The sequence below is a fragment of the Artibeus jamaicensis genome, unplaced genomic scaffold (genome assembly GCF_021234435.1).
Source record: "Artibeus jamaicensis isolate MK-2021 breed Jamaican fruit bat unplaced genomic scaffold, CSHL_Jam_final contig_311, whole genome shotgun sequence".
NCBI classification, from domain to species: Eukaryota; Metazoa; Chordata; class Mammalia; order Chiroptera; family Phyllostomidae; genus Artibeus; species Artibeus jamaicensis.
This window is the reverse complement of record NW_026521717.1, coordinates 1,569,764-1,588,032: the sequence shown is the minus strand read 5'-3', so window position 1 is coordinate 1,588,032 and position 18,269 is coordinate 1,569,764. Positions and strand designations below refer to the sequence as shown.

The 18,269-nt window shown below is 37.9% G+C and overlaps 1 protein-coding gene across 9 annotated transcripts in view; it reads left to right on the top strand.

The window, feature by feature from the left end:
- The window catches only part of ST7 (suppression of tumorigenicity 7), a 307,476-nt gene that overhangs the window by 161,109 nt on the left and 128,098 nt on the right, over positions 1–18,269 (top strand). For all 9 annotated transcript variants that reach the window (XM_053662963.1, XM_053662965.1, XM_053662969.1 and 6 more), the window contains one exon: positions 2,637–2,796. In XM_053662963.1, coding sequence (XP_053518938.1) covers positions 2,637–2,796 — 160 coding nt within the window. The remainder of the gene's footprint in view (positions 1–2,636; positions 2,797–18,269) is intronic.

The following is an 18,269-nucleotide window of genomic DNA, read 5'->3' as shown; positions in this document are numbered from 1 at the left end:
TCTAGTTGTTTGCTTAGTTTGTTTTTGGTTTTGTTTTTTAAGGTTCCATTGTTAATAGCTGTGAGTTTGTTGCCATATTACTGTTTGTATTTTTTATCTTTTTCTTAGATAAGTTTCTTTAATATTTCATACAGTAAGGGCTTGGTGATGATGAAATTTTTTAAGTTGACCTTATCTGGGAAACACTTTATCTGCCCTTCCATCCTAAATGATAGCTTTGCTGGATAGAGGAATCTTGGATGTAGGTCCTTGCCTTTCAATGACTTGGAATACTTCTTCCCAGCCCCTTCTTGCCTGCAAGGTTTCTTTTGAGAAATCAGCTGATAGTCTTATGGGAATTCCTTTATAGGTAAGTGTCTTCTTTTCTCTTGCTGCTTTTAAGATTCTCTCCTTATATTTAATCTTGGGTAATATAATTATGATGTGCCTTGGTGTGTTCCTCCTTAGGTCCAACTTCTTTGGTACTCTCTGAGCTTCCTGGACTTCTTGGAAGTCTATTTTCTTTGCCAGATTGGGGAAGTTCTTCTTCATTATGTTTTCAAATAAGTTTTCAGTTTCTTCTTGCTGCTCCTCTTCTCCTTCTGGCACCCCTATGATTCAGATATTGGAACACTTAAAGTTGTCCTCATTTTGTTGAACTCTTGTTCTTCATTCTGTTCTGGGTGAATGTTTATTTCTTCCTTCTGTTTCAAATCATTTATCTGAGTCCAGGTTTCCTTCCCTTCACTTGGTTCCCTGTACATTTCTTTTATTTCACTTTTCATAGCCTTCCCTTTTCCCTCTATTTTGTGACCATACTCAACCATTTCTGTGAGCATCCTGATTACCAGTGTTTTGAACTCTACATCTGATAGGTTGGCTATCTCTTCATCACTTAGTTCTGTTTTTTCTGGAGCTTTGATCTGTTGTTTCATCTTGGCCATTTTTTTGTCTTGGTGGGCCTGTTATATAGTAAGGGGCAAAACCCTAGGTATTTGCCAGGGTGGAGCAACCACATGGCTACATTATGGTGCTGTATGTGGGGGAAGGGTCCAAGAGGGAACAATATTGCTTGTTCACCTCTCAGCCAGCTTTCCATCACTTCCTCCACTATCTACAGACATATTGGGCCCTTCTGGTGCTGATTCCTGGGTGGGTGGGTATTCTAGAACCCTGTGGGTTTTTCCAATAAACTGTCCTATGAGAGTGGAATTTTGTCCTGCCACCTCAACTCCCATAGGTTTTTTTCAGTTAGAAGTTGTGAAGCTTTATTTCCCTGAGCTGGAACCACAGGTGGCATGGTCAGTCTTGCTCCCCAGTTGTTCCTCCTGGTTTATCCACACCCAAATGTGGGACCTCCCACTCCTCCAGCCATCACCTTGCCACCAGTCCTCTCCATCCCAGCTGCTCATACTTGCCTCTCTTATGGGTCTGGATGAATGTTTCTTCCTTAACTCCATGGTTGTCAGGCTTCCATACAGTTTTGGTTATTTTTTTGTTTCTAAAATTGTTGTCTTTCTTTTATTTGTGTGGGGTGGCAAAGTGTATCTACCTATCTTGGCCAGAAACTCCAGAAGACATCAATTAAAAAATAATAGCCCAAAGACCATTCTAGAATAGATATCAACATCTTGTTAATAAATATAGATAAAGGTAGTTAATTCTATATTAATTTCACATTCTCTATTATCATATTGCCATGAGACTGGGATATGAGTATTTTTTTTAATTTCTTCTTTATAATGATTAGTGACTGCTTAAGAAACATATTCCAAATCAGACAGGGAGAAAGAGAAGTGGGAGAGAGCAACTCTGAACAATGGTAGTAAAGCCATCACTGGAGAGGCAGAGGAGCCAGGTAAGAAGGGTGGTTGAGAGAGGTCATCTGCCCTTTCCAGGCTTAGGAAGTCCTGATTTTAGTCTAGCCATGTGGGTATCATTGCTTCTTTCCTTTTATTAATGAAAGTTATTTCTGTTCTCCTTTGCAACCTATACTACATAACAATTAGTGAGCTTGTGAACTAAGAAATACCAGTGGTAGACAACAGGTGCTTATGTTTATAAAGTACTTCTTAGCAGGTGGGACATTGCTGAATTTCTTAGTAGCTGGGTGCTATACATAGATGAAATGGGATGCCTTTCATTCTTTTTGTAAAGTCAGCATTTTGTAAAGAGATAGTTTTTTAATATAACAACTTTTGTGTCTTAATATTATGGAGGTATAATTTTATCAGAAACTAAGGTGCCAAGAATTGGAATATTTATAAGTCATGCTTCTGAAAGTGGCTTCTTTGTATATATTTCTGGAGTTCTGTTTCATCTATGATAATTTTGTTATTAGAATGATATGTAAATTTTGAAGAAAAGAATATTGAGCAACTCTTACAGTGTTCTTTAATCCATGGTTGTAGCTATATATTTTTCTTCAAAACCAATATTAAATGGAGAAGCAACATTAAGAGTTTAAAGTGTAATTGGTGTTTTAATTTTTATAAACACTGCAATTTTTAAAATAAACAACTTTTTGGCATAAAATGGTTTAATTAAGTGTTTAAGGTAGATATAATTAGTAAATGCAACATATTTTATGGACATGTGTACAAAAATCATAAATAGTAACAGGGATCATAATCACACTTATTATTTTTCTATTCTAGATATTTGAGTGGTGGTATTTTCGCAAGTATGGAACATCATTCATTGAACAAGTCTCAGTAAGCCACTTGCGCCCCCTTCTGGGAGGTGTTGACAACAACTCCTCCAACAATTCTAACTCCAGCAATGGGGACTCAGATTCCAACAGGCAAAGTGTCTCAGGTATGGAAAGTCCTTCAGTTTGCAGCAGTGTTTCCTTACTCTTACTAAATTATTATAACCATATGACAGTAAGAATGTTATTTAAATGTTTGACTTTAGGTAAAAATCTGTTTTTTTCCCTGAGGAGATGACAACCTTTACAGAGAACTAGTATATAAGCATTCCAGGGAAAGGAATATTTATCTTGTTTAATTTACTTTTTCTTTCATTTGATTTAGCTAATGGTCATTTAGATCAATGTTCCCAACTTGAGTCTTCAGCCTCCTTTTCCCTAGTTTCTCAAACTATTATTGAATGTATCCATTCCTTTTCATGCTAATTACAGAATCTTAAGTCTAACTAGAGCTGATAGCATTGCTCCTCTGCTTAACAGGCTTCACCAGTTCTTACTACACTGAAGATAAAGCCCAGATTCCTTCTCACAGCATAAGCTGCTTCTAACTTATTTTTGCCAGCCTTGGTTTCTGTCACAATCCAATCTCTTTCCTTTACATTTCTTGAACATGCTATGTTTTTTGAAGATCCTCTGCCTGGAAGACTGTCTCCGTGTCTACCTGTCTCCCATGTTTGTTCAACTTTCACAACCCAACTCAAGTGTTATCTTCTAGGAAGCTTTCTGTGATAGGATTGTACACCATCTCTCACATTCACTGACTCTTAACTTTTTATCTTTAGCAACATTGATCAAATTGTACTATAATTTTTAAACTGTTTCATTACCATACCTCTAGCACTTTGCAGTGTTTGTTATATCATAGAAACTCAATGAATGAATGAACGAGCACATACAAGGCCTGTGCTTTCTCCACTCATAAAAGAAAGAAGAATATAATTTTCTATTATATTTTTGCTCTTGTAATCAGCTCAGTAAACATTTCCTAAGTCCTTAATATGAACCTAGCCTTGTACAGGACCTTATGGAACTCTTGTGTCTACTGATAGAGACAGAGTTTTTGACTGTATGAGGGAAACATCCAGTGCTATGGAGAACAGAGGTGGGATTCTTGACTCAGACTGGAGGAAGTCTTTTGCTTCTTGATGTCCTGAGTCTTGAAGAATTAAGAGGAAGAAACTAAAGAGCTAGGTTAGATGTTTTTAATTCCTCTCTAGAATAACTCAGTCCATATTACAGTCAAGCCACGGGATAAGTATCAAATAGAATTGTGTATATATTTTATTTCTGATGTTGATTTCAATGCTCTTTTATAGACCCTTTGCCAGCTACCCATGAGTGGCAATAGGCAACTCTAGGTACACATTTAACTTTATCCTAAATGGTACAAGTGTAAGAGATGGCACACTGAGGTGACAAAATTGTCTGGAACTTTGTAAACTCATCTACTTTGTGAAAGAAACAGAAAGGTATCTGAGCAAAATGAACCATTACTTCAACCATCTACTCTAATGATTGTGGCATATTACGCTAATGAGTAGTCTTGATCACTCAGTCATCATCACAAAAGCAGTTGTGGATAATTGCCATCATTTTGCATCTGCTGTGAAGACCTCAAAGATTAAATGCACTCTTGTCTGATTACTGTAGCCTTTGAATGATATAAGATATTATAGAAAATTAACAGACTGAAAACAGAAAGCTGCCTCATTTGAGGCCATTCTTTATTGTGAATACATTTTTGTTTTCATTAAAATTACTTCTCTACCCAATTTAAATAATTTATGTTATTCCTTAATGCAATAAAGACCTCATGCTCTTATTGTCATTATAATTTTGCTATCTCTCTTTGTGAATGCCTTGAATAAGCTCTTTATAAAAATATAGTCGATAATAATAATTATAGAAATCAGGGGATTTTACTTATAAATGAAATAAAGGAAATCATGGAAATCAGGAATTCATTCCCAATTTCATTTATACTAAGTTATTACCTGGAAAAGACTGAGCTTTTGAATATTATTAATACAGTTCCACTAGCATTTACTGAATGTGTACTACTAGACCTGAAATATTTCTTTTCATAATATATATAGTATTTGTGATCTGATCTCATAACAATTTAGGAAAATGGGAATTACATTTAGGAAAATGGGAATTATCTTAAATATTTATAGGGCTCAATATGCCTACTTTTCGACATTTGGATTTCTAATATTTGGCTCTCTTAGCCCAACAAACATGTAGCTGATATGAAAATACCAGATACCATGGGACTAATGCCATTTTCCTCATCTTTTTTTCTTTATTTTACTTATTTATTTTTATTATTTATAAGAAAAACAGTATAAAATTGTGTGTATCTCTTAACTTTCTGTATTCTGGATTCAGCTAAGTGTAAAGGCAAAAGAAGGTCAAAACTGAGGATAATCAAAACATATTCTTAAAATAATTTGTTTAGAAATTCCTGTTGCCTTAATAATAACGAAATGACTATTGCCTTAATAACAGAAGGGTGAATCTATTGAATTTTCCTGGAGCAACATAAGACATTTATTTTCTGAATCTTACATGAAGTACAACATGGCTGACAAAGTCCCATGGACATTGACAAACACACTTTAATGACATTGCTTATTTGAGGGAAATTATTGAAAAAGCTAAAAATAAACTGAAAACATTGGTTTATATGAAAACTCATAGTGTAGCTGTTTTCTTCAAGAATCATTTGTTTTGATTAAAAGCAGAAAGAACTGGCTTACCTAAGAATAATTTTGGGTGGGGAAAATGGGGTGGAGAGGTTTGTGACTGTTACAGGGCAGACTGTTCATATGTTTGTTTAACTTTTGGATCTGTGTGAATTGACCTGAGTATAGACCCTCTCAAAATTTGTAGTAATCTTCATTTTAATGTAGCCAGATTGGTTGACTTAAGGTCACATTTATGAATATTTCACTTGTTTTGGATTATTTGGAAGTTAAACTGCTGTTTTTCTCACAAATATAGTTTCTGATAAATCCTGCTGATATGTTTGCCATGTCACCATGTTTCTTGCTGCCATTTCTTAATTCAACTTAGCTTTTGAATAGGGATTTGAAACATGTCCAATTTCTTCCCGTCACAAGGGAATGAATTCTCAGGGCCCAGGAACATTCTAAATTTGAGTTTATGGAAACACCTGTTTGATAATTTGCCCTGTTTTCAGATAAGATGCCATAAAAACAAGGTTTGCAGCATTCAGGTTCTTCAAGATATTTGGAAAAGTGTAGGGTGTTCCATCACATGAGAAGTATAATCGCCAAAGTCAAGTTTAAATTCTCTGAGACACTTTAATAGTGTCTTGTATAGAACTCGATCTTTAGACAAATACTGGTTACAGTCTCTTGACTTCCTGTCACAAATCATCTCATTTTAATATTATTTAATCAACATAAGATATATATCTTTTTAAAAAGATTTTATTTATTTATTTATTTATTTATAATTCACTCAAATTATAATTCACTCAATTAGAGAGAGGAGAAAGTAGAAAGAGAGAGGAACATGGATGTGTGAGACATAGATCAGTTGCCTCTTGCATGTCCCCTAACTGGGGACCCGGCCCAAAACCCAGGCATGTGAATTGAACTGGTGACCTTTCAGTCTGCAGGCTGGCACTGAATCTATTGAGCCACACAAGCCAGTGCTAAGATATATATCTTTTATATAAATCTTTAAAAAAGAATTTCACCTGGGATTTTAAATTAAAGTTTATTATATTGCAAGAACCTGTTCAAGCGCTGATTAAATATAGATAATAAAGTAAAGAAAAACAATGGAAATGAAGAAACTCAGAATGCTAGGATATATCCTAAGAACTTCATAGATCTTTGAATTCTCATAACATCAGAACAAATAATTTTCCCCAGAGAAAGCCATATAGTTCAAATAATAACAGCTAACATTCTTAGTTCCTACAATCAGGTTTACATCTATTAACTCATTTAATCCTCACAATAACCTCATGAAGCAAATACTGGTATTATCTCTATTTTGCAGTTGAGGGAGTGAGTCATAATGTAACATTTAAAGTGAAGGAGAGTTTTTATTATAAATGGGTGCTGGATTGTTTTCAAATGCTTTTTCTACATCTGTTGATACGATCATGTGGATTTTATCGTTTATTTTGTTTGTGTGGGATATTATGTTTTTGGATTTGCCTATTTTGTATGAACTTTGCATCCCTAGAATAAATCCCACTTGATCATGGCGTATGATCTTTTTAAAATATTGCTGGATCAGAGAACTTCCGCCAAGATGGAGGCTTAGGTGGAAGCACTGCGCCTTCTCACACAATCAAATTTAAAAACAACAAAGTTTTAGCAACAAAAATGCAGCTAAACCACAGAAAATTGAACTACACAGAAGTCTGACAACTACAAACCCTTCAGCCAAACCAGTAAGAGGGGCAGAGCCAGCAGCAGAGCAGGGTCGGACAGGAAAGATTCAACAGACCAACCGGAGCGCACAACCCAGGTGCTCCAGCAGCTGTGGGCGGATCCCAGGTGTGGAGAAGCAGGCAGACCCACTGAGGACTGATCTCGGTCATACATTCTCGCGCAGATAAACCAGTGAAAGAGCTAGCAGTGAGATGGACCATGCAGGCCCCATTGGCAGGAATCGGCAGAGGGAACCACCATTGTCCCTCTCTGACCCCGCCCCCACATACAGCATCACAAACCAGTGAGCTGGGTGGCCCCACTCTGGTGAACACCTAAGGTTCCACTCCTCATACATAACGGGCACGAACAGATCAAAACATGGCTCAAAAACAGCTCAGAGCCCCAGAGCCCCAGAGCCCATAAATCTAAGCCATGAAGAAATAGCCAAACTTTCAGATGCACAGTTCAAAACAATGGTGATCAGGATGCTCACAGAACTGGTTGATTTTAGTCACAAATTAGAGGAACATATGAAGGCTAAACTAATTGAAATGAATGGTAATGCAAAGGAAACCAGTAGTAATGGAAAGGAAAATGGGACTCAGATCAAAGGAGTGGACCAGAAGGAGGAAAAAAATGACCAAACAGAAAAGGATGAAGAAACAAGAATTCAAAAAAGTGAGGAGAGGCTTAGGAACCTTCAGGACATCTTTAAACACTCCAACATCTGAATTATAGGGGTACCAGAAGGGGAAGAGGAACAGCCACGAGTAGAAAACTTATTTGAACAAATAATAAAGAACTTCCCCAATTGGGCAAAGGCAATAGACTTCCAGGAAATCCAGGAAGCTCAGAAAGTCCCAAAGAAGTTGGGCTCAAGAAGGAACACACCAGGGCACATCATCATTACATTAGCCAAGATTAAAATGAAGGAGAGAATCCTAGAAGCAGCAAGAGATAAGGGGACAGTCACCTACAAAGGAGTCCCCATCAGACTGTCAGCTGATTTCTCAAAAGAGACCTTACAGGCAAAGAAAGAAGTATTCCTTGGAAAGAAGTATTCCAAGTCATGAAATCCAAAGACCTACAACCAAGATTGCTCTATCCAGCAAAGTTTTCATTTAGAATGGAAGGGCAGATAAAGTGCTTCTCAGATAAGATCAAATTCAAGGAGTTCATCATCACTAAGCTCTTATTATATGAAATGTTAAAGGGACTTACCTAAGAAAAAGAAGGTAAAAAAGATGAACAGTGAAAGGACAGCAAACTCACAGTTATTAAGAACCACACCTAAAACAAAAGCAAACTAAGAGGACAGCTAGATCAGGAGCAGAACCATAAAAATGAAGATCACATGGAGTTAGCAACAGGGGAGTGGGAGAAGGAGAAGGGGGGAGAAGGTGCAAAGAATAAGTAGCATAGATGGTAGGTAGAAAATAGGGGGGAGGGCATGAATAGTATGGGAAATACAGAATCTAAAGAACTTGAGACACATGGTCATAAACTAAAGGGGGGAGAATGGTGGGGGAGGGGTGTGCAGGGTGGAGGGGAATGAAGGGGGGAATAGAAAAACTGTAATAGCATAATTAATAAAATATATTTTAAAATATTGCTGGATCAGGTTTGTTGAAGATTTTAGCATCTATGTTCATCAGGGATATTGGCTTATAGTTTTATTTTTTTCTAGTGTGTTTATCTGGTTTTGGAATTAGAAACTTGCTGGCCATGTAAAATGAGATTGGCAGCCTTCCCTCTAGAATTACTTGGAATAGTCTGAGAAGGATAGGTGTTAGTTCTTCTTTGATGTTTGGTAAAATTCACCTATAAAGCTTTCTGGCCCAGGAATTTTGTTTGTCGGGACTTTTTGATTACTACTTCAATTTCATTAGTTGTGATATGTCTATCCATATTCTTTGATTCTTCCTGATATAGTTTGGGATGATCATATGTTTCATTTGTCCAGGTTGTCCAATTTGTTGGCATATAATTATTCATAATATTTTTGTTACAGTCTTGTGTATTTCTTTAGTGTCAACTTTACCTCCTCCCTTTCACTTTTTCCATTATTTTAAATTTTATTTTTATTTTTTTAAAGATTTTATTTATTTATCTTTAAAGGGAAGGGAAGGAGAGATGGAGAGAGATATCAATGTATGGCTGCCTTTTGTGCATACCCTGCTGGGAACTGGCCTGCAACCCAAGCATGTGCCCTGACTGGGAATCGAACTACAATTCTTTGGTTTAGAGGTCCATGCTCAATCCACTGAGCTACACCAGGCAGGGCATATGTATTTTTATTTTTTAATTATATTTTATTTATTATGCTTTTACAGTTGTCCCAATTTTTTCCTCTTTGCTCTCTTCCATTAGCACATCCCATTCCATCAGGCAGTGATCCCCACACCATTTTTCATGTCCATGGGTCATGTGTGTATGTTCTTCGGCTTCTCTGTTTCCTATACTATACTTTACATCCCCATGCCTATTCTGTAACTGCCTGTTTGTACTTCTTAATCCCCTCATCTGTTCACTTATTTCCCTGGACTCCCTCCCATCTGGCAGCAATCATCAAATGCTCTTCATATCCATGATTCTGCCTCTGTACTTCTTATTTGCTTAGTTTGTTTTTTAGATTTAATTGTTACTAGATAGGTAGTTATTGGTATTTTATTGTTCATAGTTTTGATTTTCTTTTCCTTAAAAAAGTCCCTTTCACATTTCATATAATAATGGTTTGGTGATGATGAACTCCTTTAGTTTTTTCTTTTTTTATTTAATTGTTGTTCAAGTACAGTTTTCTGTCTTTTACTCCCATCCCAGCCCACCCCCCTTAGTGCTCCCCACCTCCCTCCCATTTCCACCCTCCTTAGTTGCTGTCCATGTGTCCTTTATACTAGTTCCTGTAAATCTTTCTCCTTTTTCCCCTGAAATTCTCTCCCCTTTCCCCTCTGGTCACTGGTTCCTTTAGTTTTTTTCTTATCTGGGAAGCTTGTTATCTGTCCATCGATTCTAAATGATAGCTTTGCTGGGTAGAGCCATCTTGGCTGTAGATTCCTGATTTTTATGGCTCAATATTGCCAATCCCTTTTAGTCTGCAAAGTTTCTTTTGAGAAATCAGTATATAGTCTTATGGGAACTCCTCTTTAGATAACTAACTTTTTTTCTCGTACTGCATTTAAGATTCTCTATTTTTAGCCTTTGGCACTTTAATTATGATGTGTCTTGGTGTGGGCCTCTTTGTATCCATCTTGTTTCACTCTCTGTGCTTCCTGGATGTGCATGTCTTTCTCCTTCACCAAATTAAGGAAATATTCTTTCATTATTTTTTAAAATATGTTTCCAAATTCTTGCTCTTTCTCTTCTCTTTCTGGAACCCCTACGATGTGAATGTTGGACCTCCTGAAGTTGTCCCAGAGGCTGCTTACACAATCATTTTTGGGGGGTTCTTTTTTCTTTTTGGTGTTCTGATTTGTTATTGTTTGCTTCCTTATGTTCCAAATCACTGATTTGATTTTGACTTCATCTGTTCTACTATTGTTTCCCTGTACATTGTTCTTTATTTCAGTTACTATATTCTTTATTTCTGACTGGGTCATTTTTATCTGTTGAAGTTCTCACTAAGTTCCTTGAGCATCCTTATAACCAGTGTTTTGAACTCTGCATCTGATAGATTGCTTATCTCCATTTTGTTTAGTTCTTTTTCTATAGTTTTGATCTGTTCTTTCATTTGGGCTATGTTTCTTTGTCTCCTCATTTTGGCAGCCTCCCTTTGTTTTTTTCTATGTATTAGGTAGATATGCCCTATCTTGGTAGTGTGGCCTAATATAGTAGGTGTCCTGTAGGGTTCAGTGGCACAGCCTCCCTTATCGACCAAGCTGGGTGCTTGAGGTGCACCCTTCATGTGGGCTGAGTACACCCTTCTTTTGTTGTTGAACCTTGATTGCTGTTGGCAGATCAGTGGGAGAGATTACCCAGGCCAGTCAGCAGCAGAGATTGGCTTTAACCACTAACCACAGACCTCTGCCTTCTGCACAGAATCAGTAGTGCAGGGGCACTGTGGTGGTCTGTAGCTGTCCAGTGGGCATGCAGGCTCTGAAGTTTCCAGGGTCACGCAGGCCAAGGTCAGCTCCCACCTATGTCCTACCTGGGCCCATCCTGCATGAACTATAAAGCAATCTGAGATGGCTGCTACTTGTGCTGGGCTTGGAGATTTTCAGGCAAAGCAAAGCTGTGAATCTAGGCTGGCTGCTGCTAGTTCAGGGCCTGGGGCCACTTAGCAAGAGGTACAGGGGCTGGGAGCTCACTGAGGCCAATTGTTGCTTGTGTGAGAGGGTTTAGGAAATTGTAAAGCATGAGCTAAGATCACCCATTCATTTGGGAAAGACACTGGGGTGGTCCCATAAGTTGGATGGGATGGAGTCTTGGGATCTCCCAGATAGGATAAACAATGTTAGCCAGGTTGATGGAGTCTCAGATATGGCACCTGCCTGCTGGCTGTGACTCTGTGGGAGTGGGGTTGGAAAAGGGACAGTGGCCTCTGCCTGCCTTCTGGCCAGTAGATATCTGTCCCTCAGCTCTTGCCTTGATGCCAGACACTTTTGTTCCTCCTTGTATGCCACTGGTGCCTTTCAAGCTGCTACCCTAGTGCTGGAACTCGGAGGGATTGAGTCTGAGTCAGTCTCTCTGTAGGTTCTTTAGGAAATACTGGTTGGGACTCCAGAAATTTCTTCCACTATCAATCCCTGCTGGTTTTTGTAGCCAGAAGTTATGGAGGCTTATATTCTTGACATTGGAACTCTGGGCTGGTGCAGGGCTGGGACTCCTTGCTTCCAAGATAATCATCCTGAGTTTTAATCTACCACACAGGGGTGTGGGACCAGCCTATTCCTCCTCTCCCCACTTCCTACCAGTCTGGATGGATGTGGTTTCTTTAATTCCATAGTAGTCAGACTTTATTCAACTCAATTTCTGATGGTTATGTGTGTTGGTTGTTCTATATTTTACTTGTAATTTTGAAGTGGTTGTGCAAGGAGGTGAGCCTATGCTGCCTTCTTAACTAGAAGTCTCTCATTTCTGATTTTATTTATTTGAGTTCTCTTTCTTAGTCTTGATGAATATAGTTAAGGTTTGGCAATCTTGTTTATCTTTTTAAAGAATCAGCTCTTGGTTTCATTCATCTTTTATATTATTTTTAATACTCTGTTTTGTTTATTTTTGCTCTGATCTTTATTATTTTGTTCCTTCTAGCTTTGGGCTTTGTTATTCCTTTTCAGTTCCTTTAAGTGTAAAGTTAGACTGTTTATTTGAGATTTTTCTTGTTTCTTGAAATAGGCCTGACATGCTATTAATTTCCCTCTTTGGACCACTTTGCTGCATCCCATAAATTTTGGTTTGTTTTCTTTTTCTTTCTGTTTTTTTTTTAGGGTAGATTTTTTTATTACATTATTTTTTAGAATGATATTTTTAATTTTTTAATTGTATTTTTATTATTACTTATTCTTAAATTATTATTGACATACAGTATTATATTAGTTTCAGTTGCATACCCAGTGTTTAGACAGTATGTAGCTTACTAAGTGATCATCTCAATAAATTTCTTGCCTTTCTAACACCATGCACAGTTATTAGAATATTATTGACCATATTTCCTATGCTGTACTTTACATCCCATAACTATTTTGTAACAACCAATTTGTACTTCCTAATCCCTTCACCTTTTTCACCCATCCCCCCAAGACCCTCCCATCTTGCAACCATCAAAATGTTCTGTGTATCTATGAGTGTTTCAGTCCTCCTTGATAGTTTGTTTTGTTTTTTATATTCAACTATTGATAGATGTGTATTTATTGCCATTATATTGTCCATATTTTTGATGTTTTGATTTTTTTCTTCTTAAGGAAGAACCTTTAATATTTCATGTATACTAATTTGGTGGTGATAACTTCCTTGAGGTTTTTCTTGTCTGGGAAGATCTTTATCTGCCCTTCAATTCTAAATGACAGCTTTGCAGGTTAGGGTAATCTTGGTTGTAGGTCCTTGTTTCTTATTACTTTGAATATTTCTTGCCATTCCCTTCTGTCCTGAAATGTTTTTATTGAGAAATCGGCAGACAGCCTTATGGGAGCTCCCTTGCAGGTAACTAACTAGCTTTCTCTTGAAGCTTTTAAGTTTCTCTTTGTGTCTTCAACCTTTGCCATTTTATTTATGATGTGTCCTGATGTGGACCTCTTTGGGTTCATCTTTGGAACTCTCTGTGCTTCCATGACTTGTGTGTCATTTTTCTTTACCTGGTTCTAGAAGTTTTGGGTCATTATTGCTTCAAATGGTTCTTGATTCCTTGCTCTCTCCTCCTTCTGGTACCACTGTGATGCAGCTGTTGTTATGCTTCATGTTGTTCCAAAGGCCCCTAAACTATACTCATTTTTTTAAAATTCTATTTTTTATTTTTGCTGCTTTGATTAGATTTTTTTCTACTATTTCTTCCAATTCACTAATTTAAACCTCAGCCTCATCCAGTTTATTGTTTCTTCCTTCCATTGTGTTCTTCATTTTAAATATTGTATTTTTCATTTTTGATTCGTCTTTTTTTTTTTATGGTCTCTGTGTTCTTTTTCATGTTGTTGAGCATCCTTATAACCGTTACTTTGAAATCTGTATCTGATAAATTGTTTGCTCCATTTTTCTGAGCTCTTTTTCTAGAGATTTTTTCTGTTCCCTCACTTGGATACTGAAAGGTTTTCTTAGGCTCCGCTGAGGAAGAAATGCCAATCAACCACAAAATCAGGCAGTATAGAGCTTTATTGGGGTTTGTGCACCTGGGCGAGATTCTACTGTCTGTAAAGTGTGGGGCTGGAGAAGTCGCCACCCTAGCAGGGAATGTGGCAGGGTTTTATTTTCATTGGCTCTTCATGGGAGCTGGGGATTGGTCCCCTTTGAACAAAGCGGCAATATGTCATTGGTGATTTTCCTCAGGCTCAGGTTGCTATGCGGATATCCATTTTGGCAAAGCCCATCGCTCTGGCTTCCTGATTTGATGTCAGCCGTCTTTTCTGGGTTGTAGTTCAGCCGCCATTTTGTCCTACCCTACCCATCCTGAAAGATACTGCTTCTTTGTTACCCCCTTTTGGCTGCTTCTTTGTGTTTGTTTCTATGTATTAGAGAGGTCTGCTAGGACTTTTGGTCTTTGTTGGGTGACTTAATGTAGTAGATGTCCTGTGGTGTCCAGTGGTGCCATCTCTGTGATTACCTGAGCCCATTCCTGGGCACTCCAGGAATGTCTCATGTAGGGGTTATATGAGCCCTCATGTTATAATTGAATCTTGATTGCCATTTGCCCATATGTGCTTGAGATCGACCCTCAGGCTGGTTGTGAAGCTCCACCTAGCCACAGCTTGTGAACTGCTCTGCAGATGCTGACCATAGGAAGCGCAATTCACCTCAGCAATGTTTGGTGCCTGCTGAGCTCTCCCTTTGAATATGCTGCTTATGAAGCTTATTGGATCCCACTTTGATGTTATTTGAATGTGGCCACTGTTTGTTGGTTCTGGGCCTCCTGGAAGGGATTCTGGTGCACATTAGTATAAGATGTTGCCTGTGTCTTGTCCTCGGCAAGCTGTTTGGAACTATAAGTAATCTACTGTTTGTGTCTGCCTCTGCTGGGCCTGAGTGCACGTGGAAATGACTAAGCTACATACCATGACCACGTTTTACCAGCAGTGGGGCAGGGGACAAGTCAGCAAAAGTCCCAAGGCACCCCAGTGGGTACTGCCTATGCCTGACTATGCTTCCCAGCTGCCTGTTAGGCTCAGTCGCTGAAAGAGCCTCTAGCTGTACTTCTCAGCAGGGCATGAGCTTTACAGGGTGAGGTATGGGGGAGTCCAAAGGGAAGAACTGTTACTTTCCCCCAAGTTGATGCTGTACAAAGGGGAGTGCTCCACCCAAGGATGATGGCATCTGGGTTATGGGAGTATGATTCAGCACAGGGATCTTGGTGACTGTTCCTTCAGCTCCCTCCCACAAACTCCAGACTCTCCTCACACAACTCTATTCTACTTTGCCCTCTCTCTGAAGGAGGCCAGTTTTAGTGGCTGTGCACAGAATTTTGTTCATTGGCCTTTGAAGAGGGTGCCTGTTTCCCTAGATGACTGGTGGACAGAAACCCCACTGATATTCACAGCTAGATGTTATGTGGACACCTCTTCCTAGCTCTGGTGCTCTGGACTGGATAGTACAACTCATGGTTTATACCGCATACTTCTCTGGGGGACTCACCTGCATCTGTGATATCTATCTAAAAGCTCAGCCACTGTTCGAAGGAGCAGGGAGGGACCAGCCCTTTCCATATCTCTGCCCTTCCTACAAGTCTCAATGTGGCTTCTTATATAAATCCTTGGTTATAAAACTTCTCTTCAGCCAGTCTTTCAGTTGGTTATTCATGATGATTGTTCAATAATTTAGTTGTTATTCCAGTTTTGTCCTGGGAGGAACTGAGTGTCGCTTTCATCTACTCTGACTCTGTCTTGGATTGCCCTATGTAGCTTTTCTATGCCTTACTCTCTACTTCTGTAAAAAGGATCTACTATATGCTCCTCTTGCTAACTTATATAGGGATATAGATCAGGGATGCCTAACCCTGTGGTGGTGGACTGGTACCAGTCCATGGCCTGTCAAGAACCAGGCCATGAGTGAAGGTCTCCTGAGCTCTGCTCCTTGTCTCCTGTCCCCCATCCACAGCAGGCAAGCAAAGCTCACATGAGCTATGTCTCCATTTAAACCTCGCCCCCACAAAACCTGTCCCCAGTGCCAAAAGGTTGGGGACTTCTACCATTGGTGACTTGAGCATTAATTCCCTTTATTAAAAGGCTCAAGGAAAATAAAGCTTGTAGCTATAATAAAAGTTGCTGTTGCTGCTGTACATAATAACATTTACCACCCTTACCAGATTTTAGACTCTGGGAAGAGGTGGTAACTTGATAATTTTTTAGCATAAGAAACCTTCCTAGGCTGTGAATTAATAATTTTTTAGTTAAGGATTTCACAACTGGAAATTCTATATCCTTTAAATTTTTTAAATTTATTTTTATTTTTTAAGATAATTTTTTTTAGTTTTAAATTTTATTTTTATTTTTAGGTAGAGGGGAAGGGAGGGGGAAAAAGAGGGAGAGAAACATCAATGTGTGGTTACCTCTCACACGCCCCTTACTGGGTACCTGGCTCATTCCCAGGCATGAGCCCTGACTGGGAATCAAACTGGCGACCCTTTGGTTTGCAACCTGGCACTCAATCCACTGAGCCACACCAGCCAGGGCTGTATCGTTCTTTCTTTCTTTTTTTAATTTTATGGAAAAAAAAAGGTTTTTACAGTTAAGTTGGATGTAGAATAATATTTTCTTCTATGTTACTAGAAGTCCCATGCCGTTAGAGCCTTTTAGTTTTTATAAGAATTAAGTTCTCTTTTTTTTTTGATGATTGTGACAAAAGGAAATTCTTTGGTTCTCTCAGAACGTTTATTCCTTCTATAGAGCTTCAGTTGGACATCAGATAATGATTGTTCAATGCCCTTTTCATTTTTCTACCAAGGCCATAACCTCCATTCTGCATACACTGTATCTTTTTTATAACACAGAGTTTAGTGCCAGGACTAATGCATAATGGCCACTCTATACATGTTTAAACTACATTGTCCTATGAGTGATAGGTGAGCATTCTCAAGAAGTACCCTAGCATGAAAAGTCATGAAGTAGCATCACTGAGATGGGAAGTTTTAGTAGGGAATGGTGAGAGGGAAAACTGGAGAAAAGATTGGAGCTTGATTTTAAAGTCCTTGGTGTTCGGTAACATTTTTTTATGTTCTTTGTGTCCTACCCAGAAACTTACCATCCTATGATGACAAAGGAGAGAATCTGTTCTGTAGGCTTTGGGAACTAAACAATTGCTAAACATATTATTTACTGCTTCTCTTTGTCTACTTGCATTCTTGCCAGTGTGCTGAGATCTGAACATTTCTGTCAGCAGTTGGGGGCAGATCCTTCACTGTAGACTGCTGTGAATGAAACCGTAGAGAATGTGTTTATTGTTTCAAGGGCATATTTTTAACTGAGCTATTAATGATGTTAGCAAATCCTTGAAGGAGTCTAGTCAACTTTAAGTGTTCTAAAGAGGACTGAAATTGTTGATCTTACAGAGAATGAAATTTTTTTGGAGGTAAACTTTTCATTGTGACTTAGATAAAGAATTTATTCCTCGAATTCACAAATAATATAAGAATCTTGACCTCATGTAGAAAAATTTTTACTGTCTAGAGACCTGAATTTAATTTCCTGACTTAAATCTTTATATTTTAATATGTTTGGCATATTCAACCTTTGTCCGTATCACAAAACCATCAAGCAGTCCATATATGTGGGTTAGGTTGCCTAGAGTGATTCCACACTGAGAGTTTTTGTGGTAAAGATAAGATTATAAAACAGAGCAGCAAAGAGGAAATTAATGTTGCTATGACCTAATTTGAGTGATACATTCACATATATTCATATTTGACCTCTGGGTTACTTATTGTTAAAGGAATTTTATACCTTCCCTGCACCCTCAATTTGAAAGATATAGCTAATCAAGACAGCTAATGAAGACATTATGTATTTCCTCATCACATATTTTTTCTTACTCAGAATATTTTACATTTTTTACAGTTATTAGATTCTAATTCCCAAGGTTCAGGGATAGTTCAAGACACTGGTTATAGAGCACATGTATGACACTAATGTTAACAATGATCTTTTTGTTTGACTTTCATACTATAATGTTTCAGTTTAAATATTACTAAGTTCTTTTTTTATGAAAGGTGAAGACTATGCCCATTTCCTTCTTCCCAGTTCTTGGAACTGGGTTAATTGTATTATCCCTTTTTTTAAAATTATTTTTCAATTACAGTTGATATACAATATGACAGTTTCAGATATACAACACAATGATGATGAAGTGATCACTCCAATATACCCATCTGACACAATACAGCATTACAGTATTATTGACTATACTTCCTATGCTTTTCCTTACATCCTTGTGACTATTTTTATAATTAGCTACTTGTACTTTTTAGTTCCTTATTTAAAAAAAGTTCAGTTCTCTAATAGAAGTCACAAAAACGCTATTTCAAAATG